Source organism: Heterodontus francisci, chromosome 2 (genome assembly GCF_036365525.1).
Source record: "Heterodontus francisci isolate sHetFra1 chromosome 2, sHetFra1.hap1, whole genome shotgun sequence".
Taxonomy (NCBI): domain Eukaryota; kingdom Metazoa; phylum Chordata; class Chondrichthyes; order Heterodontiformes; family Heterodontidae; genus Heterodontus; species Heterodontus francisci.
Genome location: NC_090372.1, coordinates 57,629,464 through 57,647,745, shown reverse-complemented (window position 1 = coordinate 57,647,745; position 18,282 = coordinate 57,629,464). Strand labels below are relative to the sequence as shown.

Below are 18,282 nucleotides of genomic sequence, written 5' to 3'. Positions count from 1 at the left end.
CTTGTGCAAACCCTTTAGAATTGTACCCTTTATTCTATATTGTCTCTCCATGTTCTTCCTACCAAAATGAATCATTTCACATTTCTCTGCGTTGAACTTCATCTGCCACTAACCTGTCTCTGTCCTTTTGAAGTTCTACACTATCCTCACAGTTCACAATGCTTTCCAAGTTTCGTATCATCTGCAAACTTTAAAATTGTGCCCTGTACACCAAGGTCTAGGTCATTAATAGATATCAGGAAAAGCAAGGGTCCCAACACTGATCCCTGGGGAACTCCACTACAAACCTTCCTCCAGCCTGAAAAACATCTGATAAGCACTACTCTTTGTTTCCTGTCACTCAGCCAATTTCGTATCCATGTTGAGTTACAAGTTTGCTCACAAGTCTGTTGTGTGGCACTATATCAAATGAAAGTCCATGTACACCACATCAACAGCATTGCCGTCATCAACCCTCTCTGTTACCTCCTCAAAAAACTCCAAGTTTGTTAAACATGATTTTCCCTTAAGAAATCCATGCTGGCTTTCCTTAATTAACTCGCATTTGTCCATGTGACTATTGATTTTGTTCCGAATTATTTTTTCTACAAGTTTTCCGACCACCGAAGTTAAACTGACTGGCCTGTAGTTGCTGGGCTTATCTTTGCACTCTTTTTTGAACAAGGGTGTAACTTTTGCAATTCTCTAGTCCACTGGCACCACCCCCAAGTCTAAGGAAGACTGAAAAGTTATGGCCAGCACCTCTGCGATTTCCTCCCTCGTTTCCCTCAGTATCCTTGGATGCGTCTCATCTGGTCCTGGTGTTTTATCCACTTTAAGTACAGACAGCCTACCTAATATTTCCTCTTTAGCAATTTTAAAGCCCTCTAGTAAGACGACTTGCCTCCTCTTTCAATATTGCCTGGATTGCATCATCTTCCTCAGTAAAGACAGATGCAAAATATTCATTTAATACCTCAGCTATGCTCTCTGCCTCCATGTGTAAATCCCCTTTCTGGTCCCTAATTGGCCCCAATCCTCCATTTACCACCCTTTTACTATTTATATACCTGTAGAAAACTTTGGGATTTCCTTTAATGCTAGCTGCCAGTCTCTCTTCATGCTCTCTCTTTGCTTTTTCACTTCCCCTCTGGTTCTCAATAGTATTTTCTACCTGGCATCTGTCATAAGCACACTTTTTCTTCTTTATCTTAATCTCTACCTCTTTTGTCATCCAGGGAGGTCTGGATTTGTTTGCTCTACTTTTCCCCTTCGAGGGAACATACCTTGGCTGTGCCCGAACTATCTCTTCTTTGAAGGTAGCCCATTGTTCATCTGCTGATTTTCCTGCCAGCTTTTGACGCCAGTTTGTTCACCCCAGCTCCATTCTTACCCTATTGAAGTTGGCCTTCCCCCAGTTAATTATTCTTACCCTAGACTGCTTTTCCATAGTCAGCCTAAAACTTATGATACAATGATCACTATCCCCTAAATGCTGTCCTTGATCCACTTGGCCCACCTCATTCCCATGAACCAAGTTTAGCAGTGCCTCGTTTCTCGTTGGACTAGCAACAAAACTGTTGCTTAACCAAAAAAGATTTCCTTCATTCAGTGGTGTATACATTAGAATCTCCAAAAGCTTCTATCTTAATATGTTATAATGCTACAGGGGAAAGAAAATGTACATTGGTGTCAAAAGTGCAACAAAAATTCATTGACCCAGATTTTGTAGTCGGCAACAAACAAACAACAGTTGCAATTCATGATGCTTACAGCTACCCACACATTTTTAGTTGGCTTATTTTGGCAACTTACGTTAATCAAAGAACTTTTCATCATGGCGCCTGTTACTGGGTATCTGGGACCTGTGTGAACAGGGCAAGCGACACTGTGGTTCTTCAACCAGTCAGATTAGATTAAAGAATCCTTACTGAAACATGCAAAACCTAAACCAAGAAGTTTAAATTAGAATATTTCATTCAATGTAAAATCATGCACAGAAAGCAAAATCGAGAGAAAGATAGGATTAACTAAGAGTTATAAAAGAGGCAAAGAATTATTTTAAAAGAAGTTTTTATTTTAACTTTTTTTAAATCTCCAATGATTAAAATCTGAAGGAACGAGACTTCACCTTGTAACATAAATTTTCAGTGACAGTGAGATGTTTGGAAGTAATTAGACTTACCATGCCATTCAAAATTCACTTACACTTGAATGGACAAACCCTAACTTTTCTGGCATGTTTAGTGGATACCTAGTGGGTAACTTCATGCCCTTCATGTGTTTTAATACTGAGTCGGCAAGGTACTGGTGTAGCGAGGTTTGTGGAAGAGCAGGACAAATTATACAGCAACTTCCTGATTTCGGCATTTAACTGTGCGTATGTGGGTGCTCGAAGTTGCTGTCTGATTTACTCACCAATAATGGTGTGTGCTGATAGCCTCACCATTATTCTTAACATAAGATCTGGGCAAATATGTTGTGACGATGTGACTATTATAATTCACTTTCAGCTCTTACTGAATGCCAATTAGACAGATTATTGAGTGTTCATGTGGTAACTGTTTCAGCCTGTTACCACCATTGGGAAATTTGACTGGTGTTCATGGAAGCCACCTTAACATCAAAATACATATGATAAACTTATGTTATGTATGTTTGTAACCTAAAATTCTTTATTTCAAATCTGTTCTTATGTCAAATCAGAGGGTTAATAAAATTTATGCTCTGCTCAGAGACCCACTTTGACATGATCGGCATTATAATATGTCTTAAAACAGCATCTACCAATCTTGCCTGAGATTGTATCTGAGTTTCATTTATTTTAGGATTAGGTACTGAAGTTTTACCATTTACCCAATGTTTTTTGCACTGAAAGAATGTATACTTCATGGTTCATACAGACTAGTTAAGAGTTACTATGAATCTAAGCAGTTGTTCATTTCATTTAGTTTCAGTGAACCAATGAATACACAGAGGCAAATTGGATTGTAAAATAAAAATTCTCTTTGTTTCATTGGAATCAGGAGCAACAAGTAGAATTAAAGCTCATTCCACATGCGCTGTGGTCATATCTTACATCAACATGTAAGCTTTCTCTTGGCATAAAAAAATTGTGCTGAGTAACACATGTTTAAGCAGGCATTATTTCCTAACCTGACAGTTGAAGATGAAAAGCCATTTTTATGATGCCTTAACCTCAGGTAATAGCATTAGATCTAGAACATTTCTGGTCTGAATGTCTCAGTACCACACTTAACAGCGCATTTATCCCACAAACCATCAGAGCAGGCATGGGTGTTGCAAGTTTTATTTAAAACTGTTAAAATATTAAAGGTAGGAAAATATTCAATTTATAAAAGTTTTGAAAATAGTGGCCCCCGACAATAGCTTTTTAACCCCACTGTTGTATCCGCAAGATTATTGGTATTTAAACATTTTCACTCTTCATCAAATTTGTCTTATTAGAGCGGATTAAATTTTTTACAGCACTGTAATTCATGAGACTCACTCCAGAGCAGTACTGAGGGAGTGCTGCACTGTCAGAGTTGTCATCTTTCAGATGAGACGTTAAGCTGCTTTTTCAGGTCGGCGTAAAAGATCCGATGACACCATTTCAAAGAAGAGCAGGGGACCTGGTCAATATTTATCCCTCGATCAGTATCACTAAAACAGATTATCTGTTCATTATATTGTTGTTTGTGGCAGCTTGCTTTGTGCAAATTGGCTATTGCATTTCCTACATTGCAACAGTGACTACACTTCAACAGTACATCATTGGCTGTAAAGTATTATGGGACAACTGAGATCATGAAAGGCACTATATAAAATCAAGTCTTTTCTTTTTTTTTCACTATAATAGAGACGCTAACTATAATTATATCTGACTTGAAGCAGGTACTTTTTAATGTATTTTGATGTTACACTGATTTTTACATGATAATGTTGTTTCTTATTCGAGGGAAATGTGTCGTGACAGATCTGAGGCATTTGAAAACCATAAAATAAATCCTACAAGGTTCTGCCTGTTGTCAGCCTAAAATCACCTTTTATTACATGTTAAAGCTTTGTATTAATAGGGTTTTATTTAGCCCATTAAACTTCAACTGAATTGTTTTTACCAAATACTTAACTTTTTTTTTGTGTGCAGAGCTCTTCAAGTTATTTTAACTTTGTACAAATCACTTAATGCATTGGAGATTGTTCAGAGAAAAGTGACAAGGATGATCCCAGGTTCTGTAGAGAGCTACAAAAAGCTGAACTTGGTTTCAGTAGATTCAAGGGAGACAGGAATATGATCATGTTAGGAGGCAGAACTGGTAACATAATTTGGCTATTGGACATGGACTTTGAGCACAGAGCTTGGGGTGTAGGTTCAAACTTAACAAAGCTCACATGAGGGTAAAGATTACAAGGTTTTACCCAGCCATTCTATCTTCCTTTAAAAAGGAGTAAGATAAATGATTATTTAGTGGTAGAAGTGGTATCGATAGGAATAGAAGTGTTGGCTGAGACAATCAGATGCTTAGTGGCACAAATTGGTTAATGTACTGCTGGACGTGGGGAAGAAAATTCTCTGATGGCCCAATTGCCTTTTATTGATCCGTGTTTTTTATGTTCTAAGCCTTATTTTTTTTTACTCTTAATGCTAACCTCTGTGATTGATAATAAACAGGATGACTAGTGGAGGCCATAAACAAGTGGTTTATTTATATGTTGGAAAAAATTGATCTCTACTAGGAAAACAAAATTATTTGACAACAGGGCGATATTTCAAGTGCAAAATAATCGCTATTAAAAGCAAATTCCACCCGCATGTATTGGCAAAGTATGCATATTGGGTCAAATTTGATGTGACAGGGCATCTAATGGCATCTTCCGTTAGTTCGATTTGCATACTTCAGTTCAAAACATTTTTACCTAATAAGTTACTGAAAGTGGGAGCTGATAACAGTGTAGTGAGGAAAACAGGGATTTGCGACCTGAGTGAACAGGGTGAGCAACTTAACCAATCAGAATGAAGGATTGGGAAATAAACAGTGGAAGGACAAAGAAGGAAGTCTAAATTAGAATGAACAAAGAACAGTACAGCACTGGAACAGGTCATTCGGCCCTCCAAGCTTGATGCCTGCTGAAACTAACACCTTCTGCACTTCCAGGGCCCATATCCCTCTATTCCCTTCCTATTCATATATTTGTCAAGATGTCTCTTAAACGTCGCTATCGTATCTGCTTCCACCACCTCCCCTGGCAGCATGTTCCAGGCACTCACCACCCTCTGTGTAAAAAAACTTGCCTCGCACATCCCCTCTAAACTTTGCCCCTCGCTCCTTAAACCTATTTATTTTATTTAGAGATACAGCACTGAAACAGGCCCTTTGGCCTACCGAGTCTGTGCCGACCATCAACCACCCATTTATACTAATCCTACACTAATCCCATATTCCTACCATATCCCCACCTGTCCCGATATTCCCATACCACCTACCTATACTAGGGGCAATTTATAATGTCCAATTTACCTATCAACCTGCAAGTCTTTGGTGGTGGGAGGAAACCGGAGTACCTGGCGAAAACCCACGCAGACACAGGGAGAACTTGCAAACTCCGCACAGGCAGTACCCAGAATTGAACCCGGGTCGTTGGAGCTGTGAGGCTGCGGTGCTAACCACTGCGCCACTGTGCCGCCCACTATGCCCCCTAGTAACTGACTCTTCCACCCTGGGAAAAAGCTTCTGACTATCCACTCTGTCCATGCCGCTTATAACTTTGTAAACCTCTATCATATCGCCCCTCCACCTCCGTCGTTCCAGTGAAAACAATCCGAGTTTTTCCAACCTCTCCTCATAGCTAATGCCCTCCAGACCAGGCAACATCCTGGTAAACCTCCTCTGTACCCTCTCCAAAGCCTCCACGTCCTTCTGGTAGTGTGGCAACCAGAATTGCACGCAATATTCTAAGTGTGGCCTAACTAAGGTTCTGTACAGCTGCAACATGACTTGCCAATTTTTATACTCTATGCCCCGACCGATGAAGGCAAGCATGCCGTATGCCTTCTTGACTACCTCATCCACCTGCATTGCCACTTTCAGTGACCTGTGGACCTGTACGCCCAGATCTCTCTGTCAATAGAGTGGGAGAATTCAAATCGGGTACAAAAAGAAAAATAAAGAGAGGGAGAAAAAGATTGGATTAAGTCAGAGCGGTAAAAAAAAGCAAGGAAAATATTTTTAAAATAAAGTTGTCATTCTTAAAATCTTCCAATAACAATTACTATTTGAAGGAATGAGGCTCCTCCCTTGCAGTTAATTTTCAGTGCAAGAGGGTTGATTGGTAGTAATTAACAATTATCACGTCATAAAAGCATTTTTTTAAAAATTCATTCATGGGATGTGAGTGTCACTGGCAAGACCAGCATTTGTTGCCCATCCCTTGCCCTTGAGAAGGTGAGCTTCCTTCTTGAACCACTAAAGACCATTTGGTGTAGGTGCACCCACACTGCCATTAGGAAGGGAATTCCAGGCTTTTGACCCAGCAACTGTGAATGAACAGCGATACAGATCCAAGTCAGAATGGTGTGTGACTTGGAGGGAAACTTGCAGGTGCAGGTGTTTCAAATAACAAGTATTCACTTACTGTGGTGAGTTTAGTTTGTATCCACCATGCAAACATTCAGTGCAATTCAGTGGTAAGGCAGAGAGCAAAATTAATTTTCGCAAAGCTAACAGCAGAGCGGTTACAACAACTCGGACAGCAACTTTTTGATCTTGCCATTTAACCTGCTCCTGAAGTTCCTGTACCATTTTGTGCTTAAATAAGGGAGATCAACTCACCGTTATTTTGACAGCAACATCTGCCCTATTGTGTAATTGATTTTTATTTCTTTTTTTGATTTTTAGCTTCTTTCTCGGCGAGCTAGAGAAGTGCCTTGAAGATCCTGATAAATTAGCTTCCCTCTTTGTCAAACATGTAAGTTGCGTTTTCTGCAAAAATAAAATATTTTTCTTCCTTTCCATCCTTCCATTTTTAAGGAATAGTTAAAATGCAGAAATTGGATATTGCTATAGTAACTGCAGAAAAATGATTTCAGCCTTCAATAAACATTCCAAATTCAGATAGCTTTGACATTCATACAAGCAGAGTTTACTTCAGTGTGATTGATGCCACAATATCAGGCCATTGTTACAGGAAAGGAACTTAATACTAACAAGCCATATGTTCAATGTACTGTTGACATCCTATGATATATTAATTTTCCTTTAATAAGGCATGATTGTAGCATCCTTCTTGTAAGTGTTTCTCACACACTGAAATATGTAGCAAGTAAACATATTGGGTGAAAACTTGTGTAGTAACGCCAGCCAGCCGGATTTCCTGAGAAATTTTTTAAAAGCCTGAATGACAACATGCAATGCAAATTGAAAATATATCCTCAACTTAGGATAGCTAAGCAAAGAGGGCTTGTTGGTATTTTTTAAAATGTACTTTTTCAGTAATGCTATTACTTACAACCTTTTCTATTTTTCTCATCAACCACAAAGGAGAGAAGATTGCATATGTATATAGTTTACTGTCAAAACAAGCCCAAATCTGAGTACATTGTGTCTGAATATATTGACACTTATTTTGAGGTGAGAATTTTAGAAACATTTTGTTCTGTGTTTTAAATAAATATGATAGATGTGAGCTTTGATACTGACATTTGATATTTCTAGAACTTAAACAAGCTCAGGGGGCAAATTTTACTAGGCCCCCGATATTGGGGGTCGTGCCGGGGATCCTGGAAATTACCTCCGGGAGAGGCCCGCCTTGGGCCTCGTCGACGGGAAGGCCCAGCACCATATTGCCTTGTGGCGGCAACCCCCCAGCCGCTCAGCAACAGGAACATAATTAAAATATGTTAATGCATGTAAATTAAAGAATTAATACCTCATCGCGCCGGCCATCCCGCTCCCATATTACAGTCGGTGGCTGATGGGGAGTGGGTAAGGTTTCAGGGCAGGGGGTGGGGGAGCAGAGTTAAACATTTCTGATTGGTCTAGGGGCTGGTGGGAAGGGGTTAAGTTCATAGTTTATAAACTTTGGGGGCGGGGAGGTCGTGATCGCAAGGTAAGTTTTTTTTGTGGGGGTGATGGAAAGTAATACATTTTTTAGTCAATGGTGGGGCGGGAGAGGGGCTTGAAGCTTTTATTAAATTTTTCTCTTTAAATTTATAACTCCTGTAACTTGAAAAATTTTAATTAAACTGAAGAGCTGGAAGCCCTTGAAAAATGGCGCCGGTGCCTGCGCAGTGGCACTGGACACGTTATTGGGAGATGGAGGGGAGGGGAGAGTGTCTGCACCAGCCATTTTGTAAGTTCGCCAGCCCAGGATTTAATGTAATGTTTTTTGTGACATGGGAAATATTATTTTTCTCTTCTGTGCTTTTCTGCTACAAAATATTGAGAAAAAACCGATGGCTTTATATTGTTTTGAGAGTATGAAGTCCCCCGTTTTGTTCCCACGTCCTTTCCTCCCCAGGCCGCACCACTGACTCTGCCCAAGTAGTTGGCTGTGGCTTTCTCTCTGGCCACTTCCAGTGCTGCTCTGAACAATTAAGAGGTGCCTGAGCAGCCCCAGATTGATTGTCCTTCAGACATTTCCTTCCCACAGCAGCATAACTACAGTGAGGAACTCGCCAATGAGGGTGACCAACTTATTGCCAATCTTTTGCCATTATAACATGCTGAAGAAACTTTGTATTATAATTCAAAGCAGTGATAATGGGCTGAATTTAGTACGGCCATTTGGAGTGGGAATGGTGGCTTGGGGGACGGAGAATCGCATCAGGAGCGTCCGCCTGGAAATTCAGTGTCATGACGTCAGTTCCGGAGTTAGTCAGTGGCGGGAAGGCACCAACATGGCATCGCCAGCCTGACGCAACGGGAAAGTAATTTAAATTGGAGAGCTTACTTTTTATACATTTGCATCTAATTCATTGCGATTCAATGGGATTAAGACGGCAGGCGGCCCTCCCATGCCTTGGGATTCCCAATCATTAAAAGCTGGCGGCACCATGTCGAGACCTCAGTGCCATGACGTACAGTCATATCTAGCACTGATTAGGGGAAGGGGGGATGGGGAGGCCATTGTTGGACCATAGTGCTGTGCACTCTGCAAGGGGTGGGGGTGCCGTGTTCTCGGATGCTCTGCAAGGGGGCGGGGTGGGTCGTGTTCTCGGGGGTTCTGCAAGGGGGTCATGTTCTCGAGTGCTCTGCAAGGGGGTCGGGGTCTCGGGTGCTCTGCAAGGGACTCAGGTGCTCTGCCAGGGGGTCGGGGTCTCGGGGAATCTGCAAGAGTGGTCATGGTCTCGGGGGCTCTGCAAGGGTAGTCGGGGTCTTGGGGGCTCTGTAAGGGGATCGGGGGGCTCTGTACAAGGGGGTTCGTGGGTCTCGGGTGTGGCTGTATCGGGTGACTAAACTGTTGTGAGGTGTTTGGTTGCCAATGCTGCTGGATGAGAGGGTCACCAGCTGCAAAGGTGGGCACTGAGAGCTCTCACGGATTCTGCCAGGAGAAATAACAAAAGCTCAGCTGTCAAAGCAGGGTCATCTCTGCGTTGACAGCACTTTGTAGGCCCACTGATCAATGGGCATGGGTCTTATACACCCTGAGTTTTTAGACCCCCATGGCATGATGCAGTTCCTCTGACACAGGGCCAAGAGGCAGCTGCGCCTGACCACGAAGCTCCACGACGAGAGCCGCAGTAGCTGGCCATGCCAAGAAGGGCGCACCTACACCAGAGGGTGTACCGGACTCGCATTAGCTACCTCCAGATGTCCAGGCGGCATTGTCAGTGAAGACTACGACTCTCCAGGGAGGCCGTCACCGACTTATGTGCCGTGCTGCAGGATGCGTTGCAACCTATGGGATTCGGGGGGTCACCTCGTGCCAGTGACCCTGAAGATCACAGTGGTGCTAAACTTTTACACATCTGGAACATTCCAAGGATCTGCTAGGAACATGTGTGGGTCTCTCAGGCAGCAGCCCACCACTGCATCAACAAGGTGATCAGTGCCCTGTTCAAGAGGGCTGGTGGCTATATGCACTACCAGACCGACCCTGACAGTCAGACCGAGAGGGCCATTGGGTTTGGGGCCATCAGTGAATTTCCCCGAGTGTGAGGTGTGATAGATTGTATGCATGTGGCCTTCAAGGCTCCAACGGACCAGCCAGTCGTCGCCTTCAACAGGAAGGGCTTCCATTCCATCAACATTCAACTGATCTGCGACCCCCAAAAGCGTTTCCTGCAGGTTTGTGCCCACTTCCCGGGAAGCAGCCACAATGCCTACATACGTCGCAGTCCCAGGTGCCACAACATTTCATGCCCCACATTCGCCTTCAGGGATGGAGTCCTGGGGACAAGGACTACCTATTGAAGACTTGGCTACTCATGCCTGTGAGGAACCCTCGCAATGCAGCAGAGAAGAGGTACAACATTTGCCATGAGTCCACCGATTCTGTTGCCTAGATCAATCCGGTGGAGCCCTGCAGAATGCCCCAGTGAGGGTCTCGCATATCGTGGTGGTCTGCTGTGCTCTGCACAATCCAGCACTGCAGAAGGCGGAGCCGTTGCATGATGATAATATGGCTGAGCAACATTCCTCTACTGACGAGGAGGACGAAGAGGGTGATGAGCAAACAGCACTGGCTGCTGAAGCCCTTGTACTGGAGGCCAGGCAGATTGAGCATTGGGCCAAGGAGGAAAGAGACAGTTTCATATTTACCCTCTTCCAGCCACCCTGAAGGCTGCTCAGAGAAAAAAACAATAAAGACTCACTTCAATGCATGCAGTCTGTCGCCTCCTTTCTATTGGTGATCCATGCCTAGCGCCCAGTTAAGCCATGTACTAGTGCCCATGGGAGATCATATTCAAATGAGGGCTGTGTCCACATTGGTATTCCGCTAAGGGGGAAAGGTGACGTCAGTAGCTCACAATTAATGCCTGTTAGAATAATCAGTTTTAAACAATGAAGGTTAATTGGTTGAACAAAAGAACCTTATGTGATACAGCACACGTCAAATTTCAAACATCCGTCAGCACCCAGGTGTCTTCAGGTGGTTTTCTTTATACGTTTACGAGTGCTTCTACGAGGTGTGAACCCATCGCTAGCAGCTGTGCTGGAGGCAGGATGCCCCTTGGCCTGGGATGACTTCGGCGGCTGTCCTGTAGCTGCCTGAGGCCTGGAGGGCCCCAGCTGCCTGAGGGTTTCCTGCAGGACTCTCTTCAGGCATTGCGGCTGCTGGAGCTAGGCCCAATGGCAGAGGGGTAAGGAGCCAGGGTCCACACGGAACATCCTGAGAGCAGTCCCCAGCCGTGGAGGACAGCCACTTTTCCTCCCTTTCAAAGCTCACTTGAACCTCCCTGCTCACGAGAGAAGGACGAGGAGCTGGATAAGTCTCCAGGCCTCAGCTGTCTCAACCTCAGGCAGCTTCTCGGGCGCGTGTGCTGTGCTCTCACCAGCTTGTGACCTTGATTCTACAGCCGAGCAGAAACCCACTGAGGTGAAAGTATCTGCCCTGGTGGAAGGTGCAAGAGAGTCTGAGTGCTCCTCATCCTCAGCGCTGTCCACTTTCTAGCTGAGTTTCCTGCAGACGCCAACCTGCATGAAAGAATGCAGACATATGGGTTGGGCTGTGCAGATCTCATCATGCCAACCATTCATCATGTGAGTTTCCAGAAGTGAAGTGAACTGTATGTTAATGGAAGCCAATCCTCATTATCTTGCGGGTGACTCCAGTCTCTCCATCAGATATTGAGCGGCTGCCCTGGGTCCCTGCCAATTCTAATGTCTCTTCCTCTGTTGTGGAGAGAGGTCGAAGATCTGGGATGCCTCTGCCAGTCCATGCTGTCTCTTTCTGTTATGGGCCCTCTTGTCCTGCAAGTGGAAAGAGGGAGATTGTCATATTTCGCAGAGAGATCACCATGGCAGTTCTGCTGTTGTGAACCCCTCGTCCTCTACTAGGGTATCACATATAGCTCATGCTCCCATCCACTCTTGGGAGTTAATGGGGGTGAGTTGTGAAAGAAGGTGATTTGTGACTGAGATACAGCCATGCATCTGTCAGGATGAGGTGATGCCTAATCCCCTCTGCAATCAACTTTGTAGTGCCTCCTTCCCATGTCCCGCTTCCTCCTACATAGCCACTTGCAATCACTAAAAAGGCCTCTTGCAGCACTGTACCCATGTTCGGGGATGACTCTGCGGCTGTTGACCTCCTCGGCGATCTCCATCCATGTTTGCTTGATCAGGCGGGAGGACCTCTACTTGCCATTGTTGGGGAAGAGGACCTCCCACCTTTCCCTTGCAACCTGGAGGAGTATCTTGAGTGAGGCATTGCTAAACCATGGGGCCACTCTGTGTCTTGCCTCTACCATCCTGTGGGATCTGCCTCAGAGGGATGGGGGATCCAGAGTCACTGCAGTAGGGTCTCTTTTTTTAATTCATTTTTATGGGGATGTGGGCATCACTGGCCAGGCCAGCATTTCTTGCCCATCCCTAATTGCCCATGATAAGGTGGTGGTGAGATGTCTCCTTGAATCGCTGCAGTCCATGTGGGGTCGGCACATCCACAGTGCTGTTAGGAAGGGAGTTCCAGAACTTTAACCCAGCGACACTGAAGGAATGGTGATATAGTTCCAAGTCAGGATGGTGTGTGGCTTGGATGGGAACTTGCAGGTGGTGGTGTTCCCATGCAACTGCTGCCCTTGTCCTTCTAGGTGGTAGAGATCGCGAGTTTGGAAGGCGCTGTCTAAGGAGCATTGGTGCGTTGCTGCAGTGCATCTTGTAGATGGGTACACACTGCTGCCACTGTGCGTCAGTGGTGGAGGGAGTGAACATTTGTAAATGGGGTGCCAATCAAGTGGGCTGCTTTGTCCTGGATGGTGTCGAGCTTCTTGAGTATTGTTGGAGCTGCACCCATCCAGGCAAGTGAAGAGTAGTCCATCACACTCCTGACTTGTGCCTTGTAGCTGGTGGACAGGCTTTTGGGAGTCAGAGGTGAGGTACTCGCCGCATGATTCCTAGCCTCTGACCTCTTATAGCCACAGTATTTATATGGCTACTCCAGTTCATTTTCTGATCGATGGTAACCCCCAGGATGTTGATAGTGGGGGATTCAGCAATCGTCATGCCATTGAATTTCAAGGGGAGATGGTTAGATTCTCTCTTGTTGGAGATGGTCATTGCCTGGCACCTATGTGGCGCGAATGTTACTTGCGACTTATCAGCCCAAGCCTGGATACTGTCCAGGTCTTGCTACATTTCTGCACGGACTGTTTCAGTATCTGAGGAGTCGCGAATGGTGCTGAACATTGTGCAATCGTCGGCGAACATCCCCACTTCTGACATGATTGAAAGAAAGTCATAGATGAAGCAGCTGAAGATGGTTGGGCCTAGGAACTACCCTGAGGAACTCCTGCAGTAATGTCCTGGAGCTCAGGTGATTGACTTCCAACAACCACAACCATCTTCCTTTGCGCTAGGTATGACTCCAACCAGCGGAGAGTTTTCCTTCTGATTCCCATTGACTCCAGTTTTGCTAGGGCTCCTTGATGCCATACTCGGTCAGATGCTGCTTTGATGTCAAGAGCAGTCACTCTCACCTCACCTCTTGAGTTCACCTCTTTAGTCCATGTTTGAACTGAGGCTGTAATGAGATCAGGAGCTGAGTGGCCCTGGCGGAACTCAAACTGAGCATCACTGAACAGGTTATTGTTTAGCAAGTGCCGCTTGATAGCACTGTCGACAACACCTTCCATCACTTTATTGATAATCGAGAGTAGACTGATGGGGCGTTAATTGGCCGGGTTGGATTTGTCCTGCTTTTTGTGTACAGGACAAACCTGGGCAATTTTCCACATTTCCGGGTAGTAGCGATACTGGAACAGCTTGTCTAGGGGCGCAGCAAGTTTTGGAGCACAGGTCTTCAGTACTATTGCCGGAATGTTGTCAGGGCCCCTAGCCTTTGCAGTATCTAGTGCCTTCAGTCGTTTCTTGATATCATGTGGAGTGATGTCAAGTCTCTGTCGTGAAGAGGTAGCAGCAAATGAGTGCAAGGAAGCAATGCAAGCAGGGCTGGCACGCCTTTAAATATGGCGCCAGCACCTGCACCGGAGTCATCTGACGCTGTATTCGGCATCTCCCATCCCGCCTCTGCCACATGATAGCCCAGGCCCCACGCTTCATTGTGCAAAGTGGCTGTCCGCTGCATGATCATGGTAGGCCAGCTGCCCACATGACTAGCAGGAACGACGCACAGCCGGATCTTCTACCGGACCCTGCAGCGGGCTCGCTAAGTTCAGCCCAATATTTGCAAAAGGCTTCCAAGTATTGTTTATTTTTATGGGTTCATGGGATGTGGGCATCACTGACTAGGCCAGCATTTATTGCCCATCCCGAATTGCCTTGATTCTCAGAGGGCATTTAAGAGTCAACCACTAGGCCAGACCTACAGATGGGTTTTTACTACCATCTGGCAATAGTTATATGATCATCATTAGACTGTCTTTTTAATTCCAGATTTTTTTTTAATTAATTGAGTTCAGATTTCACCATCTGCTATGGTGGGTTTCAAACCCATGCCCCCAGAGCACCAGCCTGGGCCTCTGGGCTACTAGTCCAGTGACATTACCACTACGCCACTGCCTCCCCATTTTCATGATTGTGTTTGCTTTACTGTACATCTACAATTATCCAAAGATAACCATCCAGTATGTGTCATACTTATAATATAATATAATATAATGCAATTGAGATGCAGAAGAATAGGACATGAGTAGAAAAAGAAACATCTTTATTACACCTGCATTAAAAAATCTGATTTAAATAATACTTTTTAATGTAATCCTTAAGGACTTAAAACAGCGGCTTGGTCATCGACTGCAACTGACAGACCTGCTAATAAAACCAGTGCAACGGATAATGAAATACCAGCTCCTGCTGAAGGTTAGTACTTCATGGGAACCCTGCAATTAAGGACATAAAAAATAGGAGCAGCAATAGACCATATGGCCCCTCAAGCCTGCTCTGCCATTCAGTACAATCATGACTGATCTTTTGCCTCAGCTCCACTTCCCTGCCCACTCCCCTTATCCCTTGATTCCCTGAGAGACCAGAAATTTGTCTATTTCAACCTTAAATATACTCAACAATTGAGCATCCACAACCCTCTGGGGTAGTCAATTCCAAAGATTCACAACCCTTTGAGTGAAGAAGTTTCTCCTTATCTCAGTCCTAAATGATCGTCTCCTTATCCTGAGACTGTGCCCCATGTTCTAGATTCCCCCGCCAGGGGAAAACAACCTCTCAGTGTCTACCTTGTTAATTCCCTTCAGAATCTTGCATGTTTCAATGAAATCACCTCTCATTCTTCTAAACTCCAGAGATTATAGGCCCAATTTACTCAGCCTGTCATCATAGGACAACCCTCTGAACCCAGGAACCAATCTAGTGAACCTCCACTGTATTGCCCTCGGGGCAAGTGTTTCCTTCCTTAAATATGGAGACCAAAATTACACACACTACTCCAGGTGTGATCTCACCAAAGCCCTGTACATTGTCACACGACTTCCTTATTCTTATACTCCAATCCCCTGGTAATAAAGGCCAACATGCCATTTGCCTTCCTAATTGCTTGCTGTACCTGCATTTTGACTTTCTGTGTTCCATGTCTGAGCACACTCAAGTCTCTCTGAACATTAACATTTAGAACTTTCCAGCCTTTTGAAAAATATTCTACTTTTCTGATCTTACTGCCAAAGTGCCTAACTTCACACTTGCCAATATCTGCGACCTTGTTCCCCTTTCACTTAACCTGTCTGTCTCTTTGCAGCCTCTTTGTGTCCTCACAGCTTACATTCCCACCTAGCTTTGTATCGTCAGCAAACTTTACATTACTCTTGGTCACTTAGTTTAACTTATTAATGTAGATTTATCCTTGCAGCACTCCACTAGTTACAGCCTGCCAACTTGAAAATGCCCTGTTTATAACAATGTAAGGAATAGGAGCAGGAGTAGGCCATTGAGCCCCTTGAGTTTTCTCCACCATTCAATAAGATCATGGCTGATCTGATTGTGGACTTGACTCTATTTTCCTGCCTGCCCCCTATAATCCTTTACTCCCTTGTAGACCAAAAATCTGTCTCGGTCATCCTTCAACATATTTAATGACACAGCTTCCACTCGGCAGGGCCCATCCCAATCTCTGTGACGGCGTCAAAGCCTCGTGTCAGCACCCACCCACCACTCGGCAGATGGGCACTTACCATTCATTAACATGCCGGCTACTGCGATTCAGACAGCAGGTTGAGATTTTCATCCTGGTGGCCAGCATTGACACACCTTTGGATCCCCGTTCCTGGAAACGAGGCACGACTCCTATGGGGAGGGGGTAGGAGGTACTTTTCTCAGTGCGGGAGGAGGAGAGCGAGGTCAAACTCTTTGGATTGGTTGGGGGGATGGTGGGAAGGGGTTGATGGTTAGAGTTTGTGAACTTTGTTTTGGGGGGTAGGTCATGTAGTCAAGTTTTTTGAGGAGTGAGTGGGCAAGGAATTAAATTTAAGTCTATTGGGGGGGGGAGGGGACGGAAAGATTTTTAAAGTTATTTTTAAGACTTTTAAATGAAATTTGCTGTTAAGATTTGAAACAGTCATTGGGGGCTCTAAGCCCTTTAAAAGTGGTGCTGGCACCATCGCAGTGGTGCCGGACGTCGTTGCCAGGGACGGCTCATCCGTCCCCTCCACGTCATCAGGGGGTGGGGGTTGGCCGCCCTGCTCACGTTAGTAAGCTGCCACATTTAAGGTCGCGGTGGCCACGTAAAATCCAGCCCTTTGTGTCAGCTTCACAGTAGAAGACACAAGTTCCATACCAGAAATAGGCAATAATCTAGGGACTAAAAAGAGTGAGGAAATTAAGGAAATTCATATCAGCAGAGTAAAAGTATTGGAGAAACTTAAGGAACTAAAATCTGGCAAATCTCCAGGACCTGAAGGCCTACATCCTAGGGTTCTAAAATAGATTGCTGCAGTATAGTGGATGCTCTAGTTATGATTTTCCAAAATTCCTTAGATTCAAGAACGGTCCCATCAGATTGGAAGTTGATAGATGTTACACAGCTTTTCAAGGAAGGAGGAAGAGAGAAAACAGGCCAGTTAGTCAAACATCAGTCGTTGGGAAAATGCTGGAATCTATTATTAAGGAAATCCTAACAATGCACTTAGAAAAGCACAGTATGATTAGAACAAGTCAACATGGTTTTACTGAAGGGAAATCCTTTTTGACAAATTTATTAGAGTTTTTTGAGGATGTAACTATTAGCGTACATAAAGGGGAACCAGTAAAGGTAGTATACCTGGATTTCCAAAAGGCATTCGATAAGGTGCCACACAAAAGGTTAATTGGCAAGATAAGGGCTCTGGGAGTTGGGGGTAATATATTAGCATGGATAGATGATTGGTTAACAGACAGGAAGCAACAAGTGGACGCAAACGGGACATTTTCAAGTTGACGGACAGTAATTAGTGGAGTGCCGAAAAGATCAGTGCTGGGATCTCAGCTTTTTGCAATCTATATTAATGACTTGGATGAAGAGACAGAGAGTAATGTATCTAAATTTGCTGATGATACAAAGGTAGGTGGAAAGGTAAGCTGTGGGAAGGACACAGAGAGGCTGCAAAGAGATAGAGACAGGTTAAGTGAGTGGGCAACAAGATGGAGTCTATGTAGGGAAGTGTGAAGTTATGCATTTTGGTCATAAGAATAGAAAAGCAGAATATTTTTTAAAAGGTGTGCAACTCGTAGGTGTCAATGTTCAAAGAGACTTGGGTGTGCTTGTACAAGGAACGCAGAAAGTTAACATGCAGGTACAACAAGCAATTAGGAAGGCAAGTGGCATGTTGGCCTTTATTGCAAGGGGATTGGAGTACAGGAATAAGGAAGTACTGCTACAATTATACAGGGTTTTGGTGAGACCACATCTGGAATACTATGTGCAGTTTTGGTCTCCATGTTTAAGAAAGGCTATAGTTGAATTGGAGGCAGTGCACCGAAGGTTCATAAATTGGTCCCTGGGGTGAGGGGGTTGTCATATGATGAGAAACTAAGTAAATTGGGCCTGTATTCTCTGGAGTTTAGAAGAATGAGAGATGATCTCATAGAAACATATAAGATTCTAAAGGGGCTGGATAGGGTAGACATTGAGAGATTATTTCCGCTGGTCGAGGAATCTAAAACACGGGGGCAAAGTCTCAGGATAAGATCATTTATG

At 44.4% G+C, this 18,282-nt stretch overlaps 1 protein-coding gene across 4 annotated transcripts in view; it reads left to right on the top strand.

The window, feature by feature from the left end:
- The window catches only part of LOC137384483 (triple functional domain protein), an 873,575-nt gene that overhangs the window by 789,362 nt on the left and 65,931 nt on the right, over positions 1-18,282 (top strand). For all 4 annotated transcript variants that reach the window (XM_068058645.1, XM_068058631.1, XM_068058625.1 and 1 more), the window contains 3 exons: positions 6,879-6,948; positions 7,521-7,610; positions 14,871-14,963. In XM_068058645.1, coding sequence (XP_067914746.1) covers positions 6,879-6,948; positions 7,521-7,610; positions 14,871-14,963 — 253 coding nt within the window. The remainder of the gene's footprint in view (positions 1-6,878; positions 6,949-7,520; positions 7,611-14,870; positions 14,964-18,282) is intronic.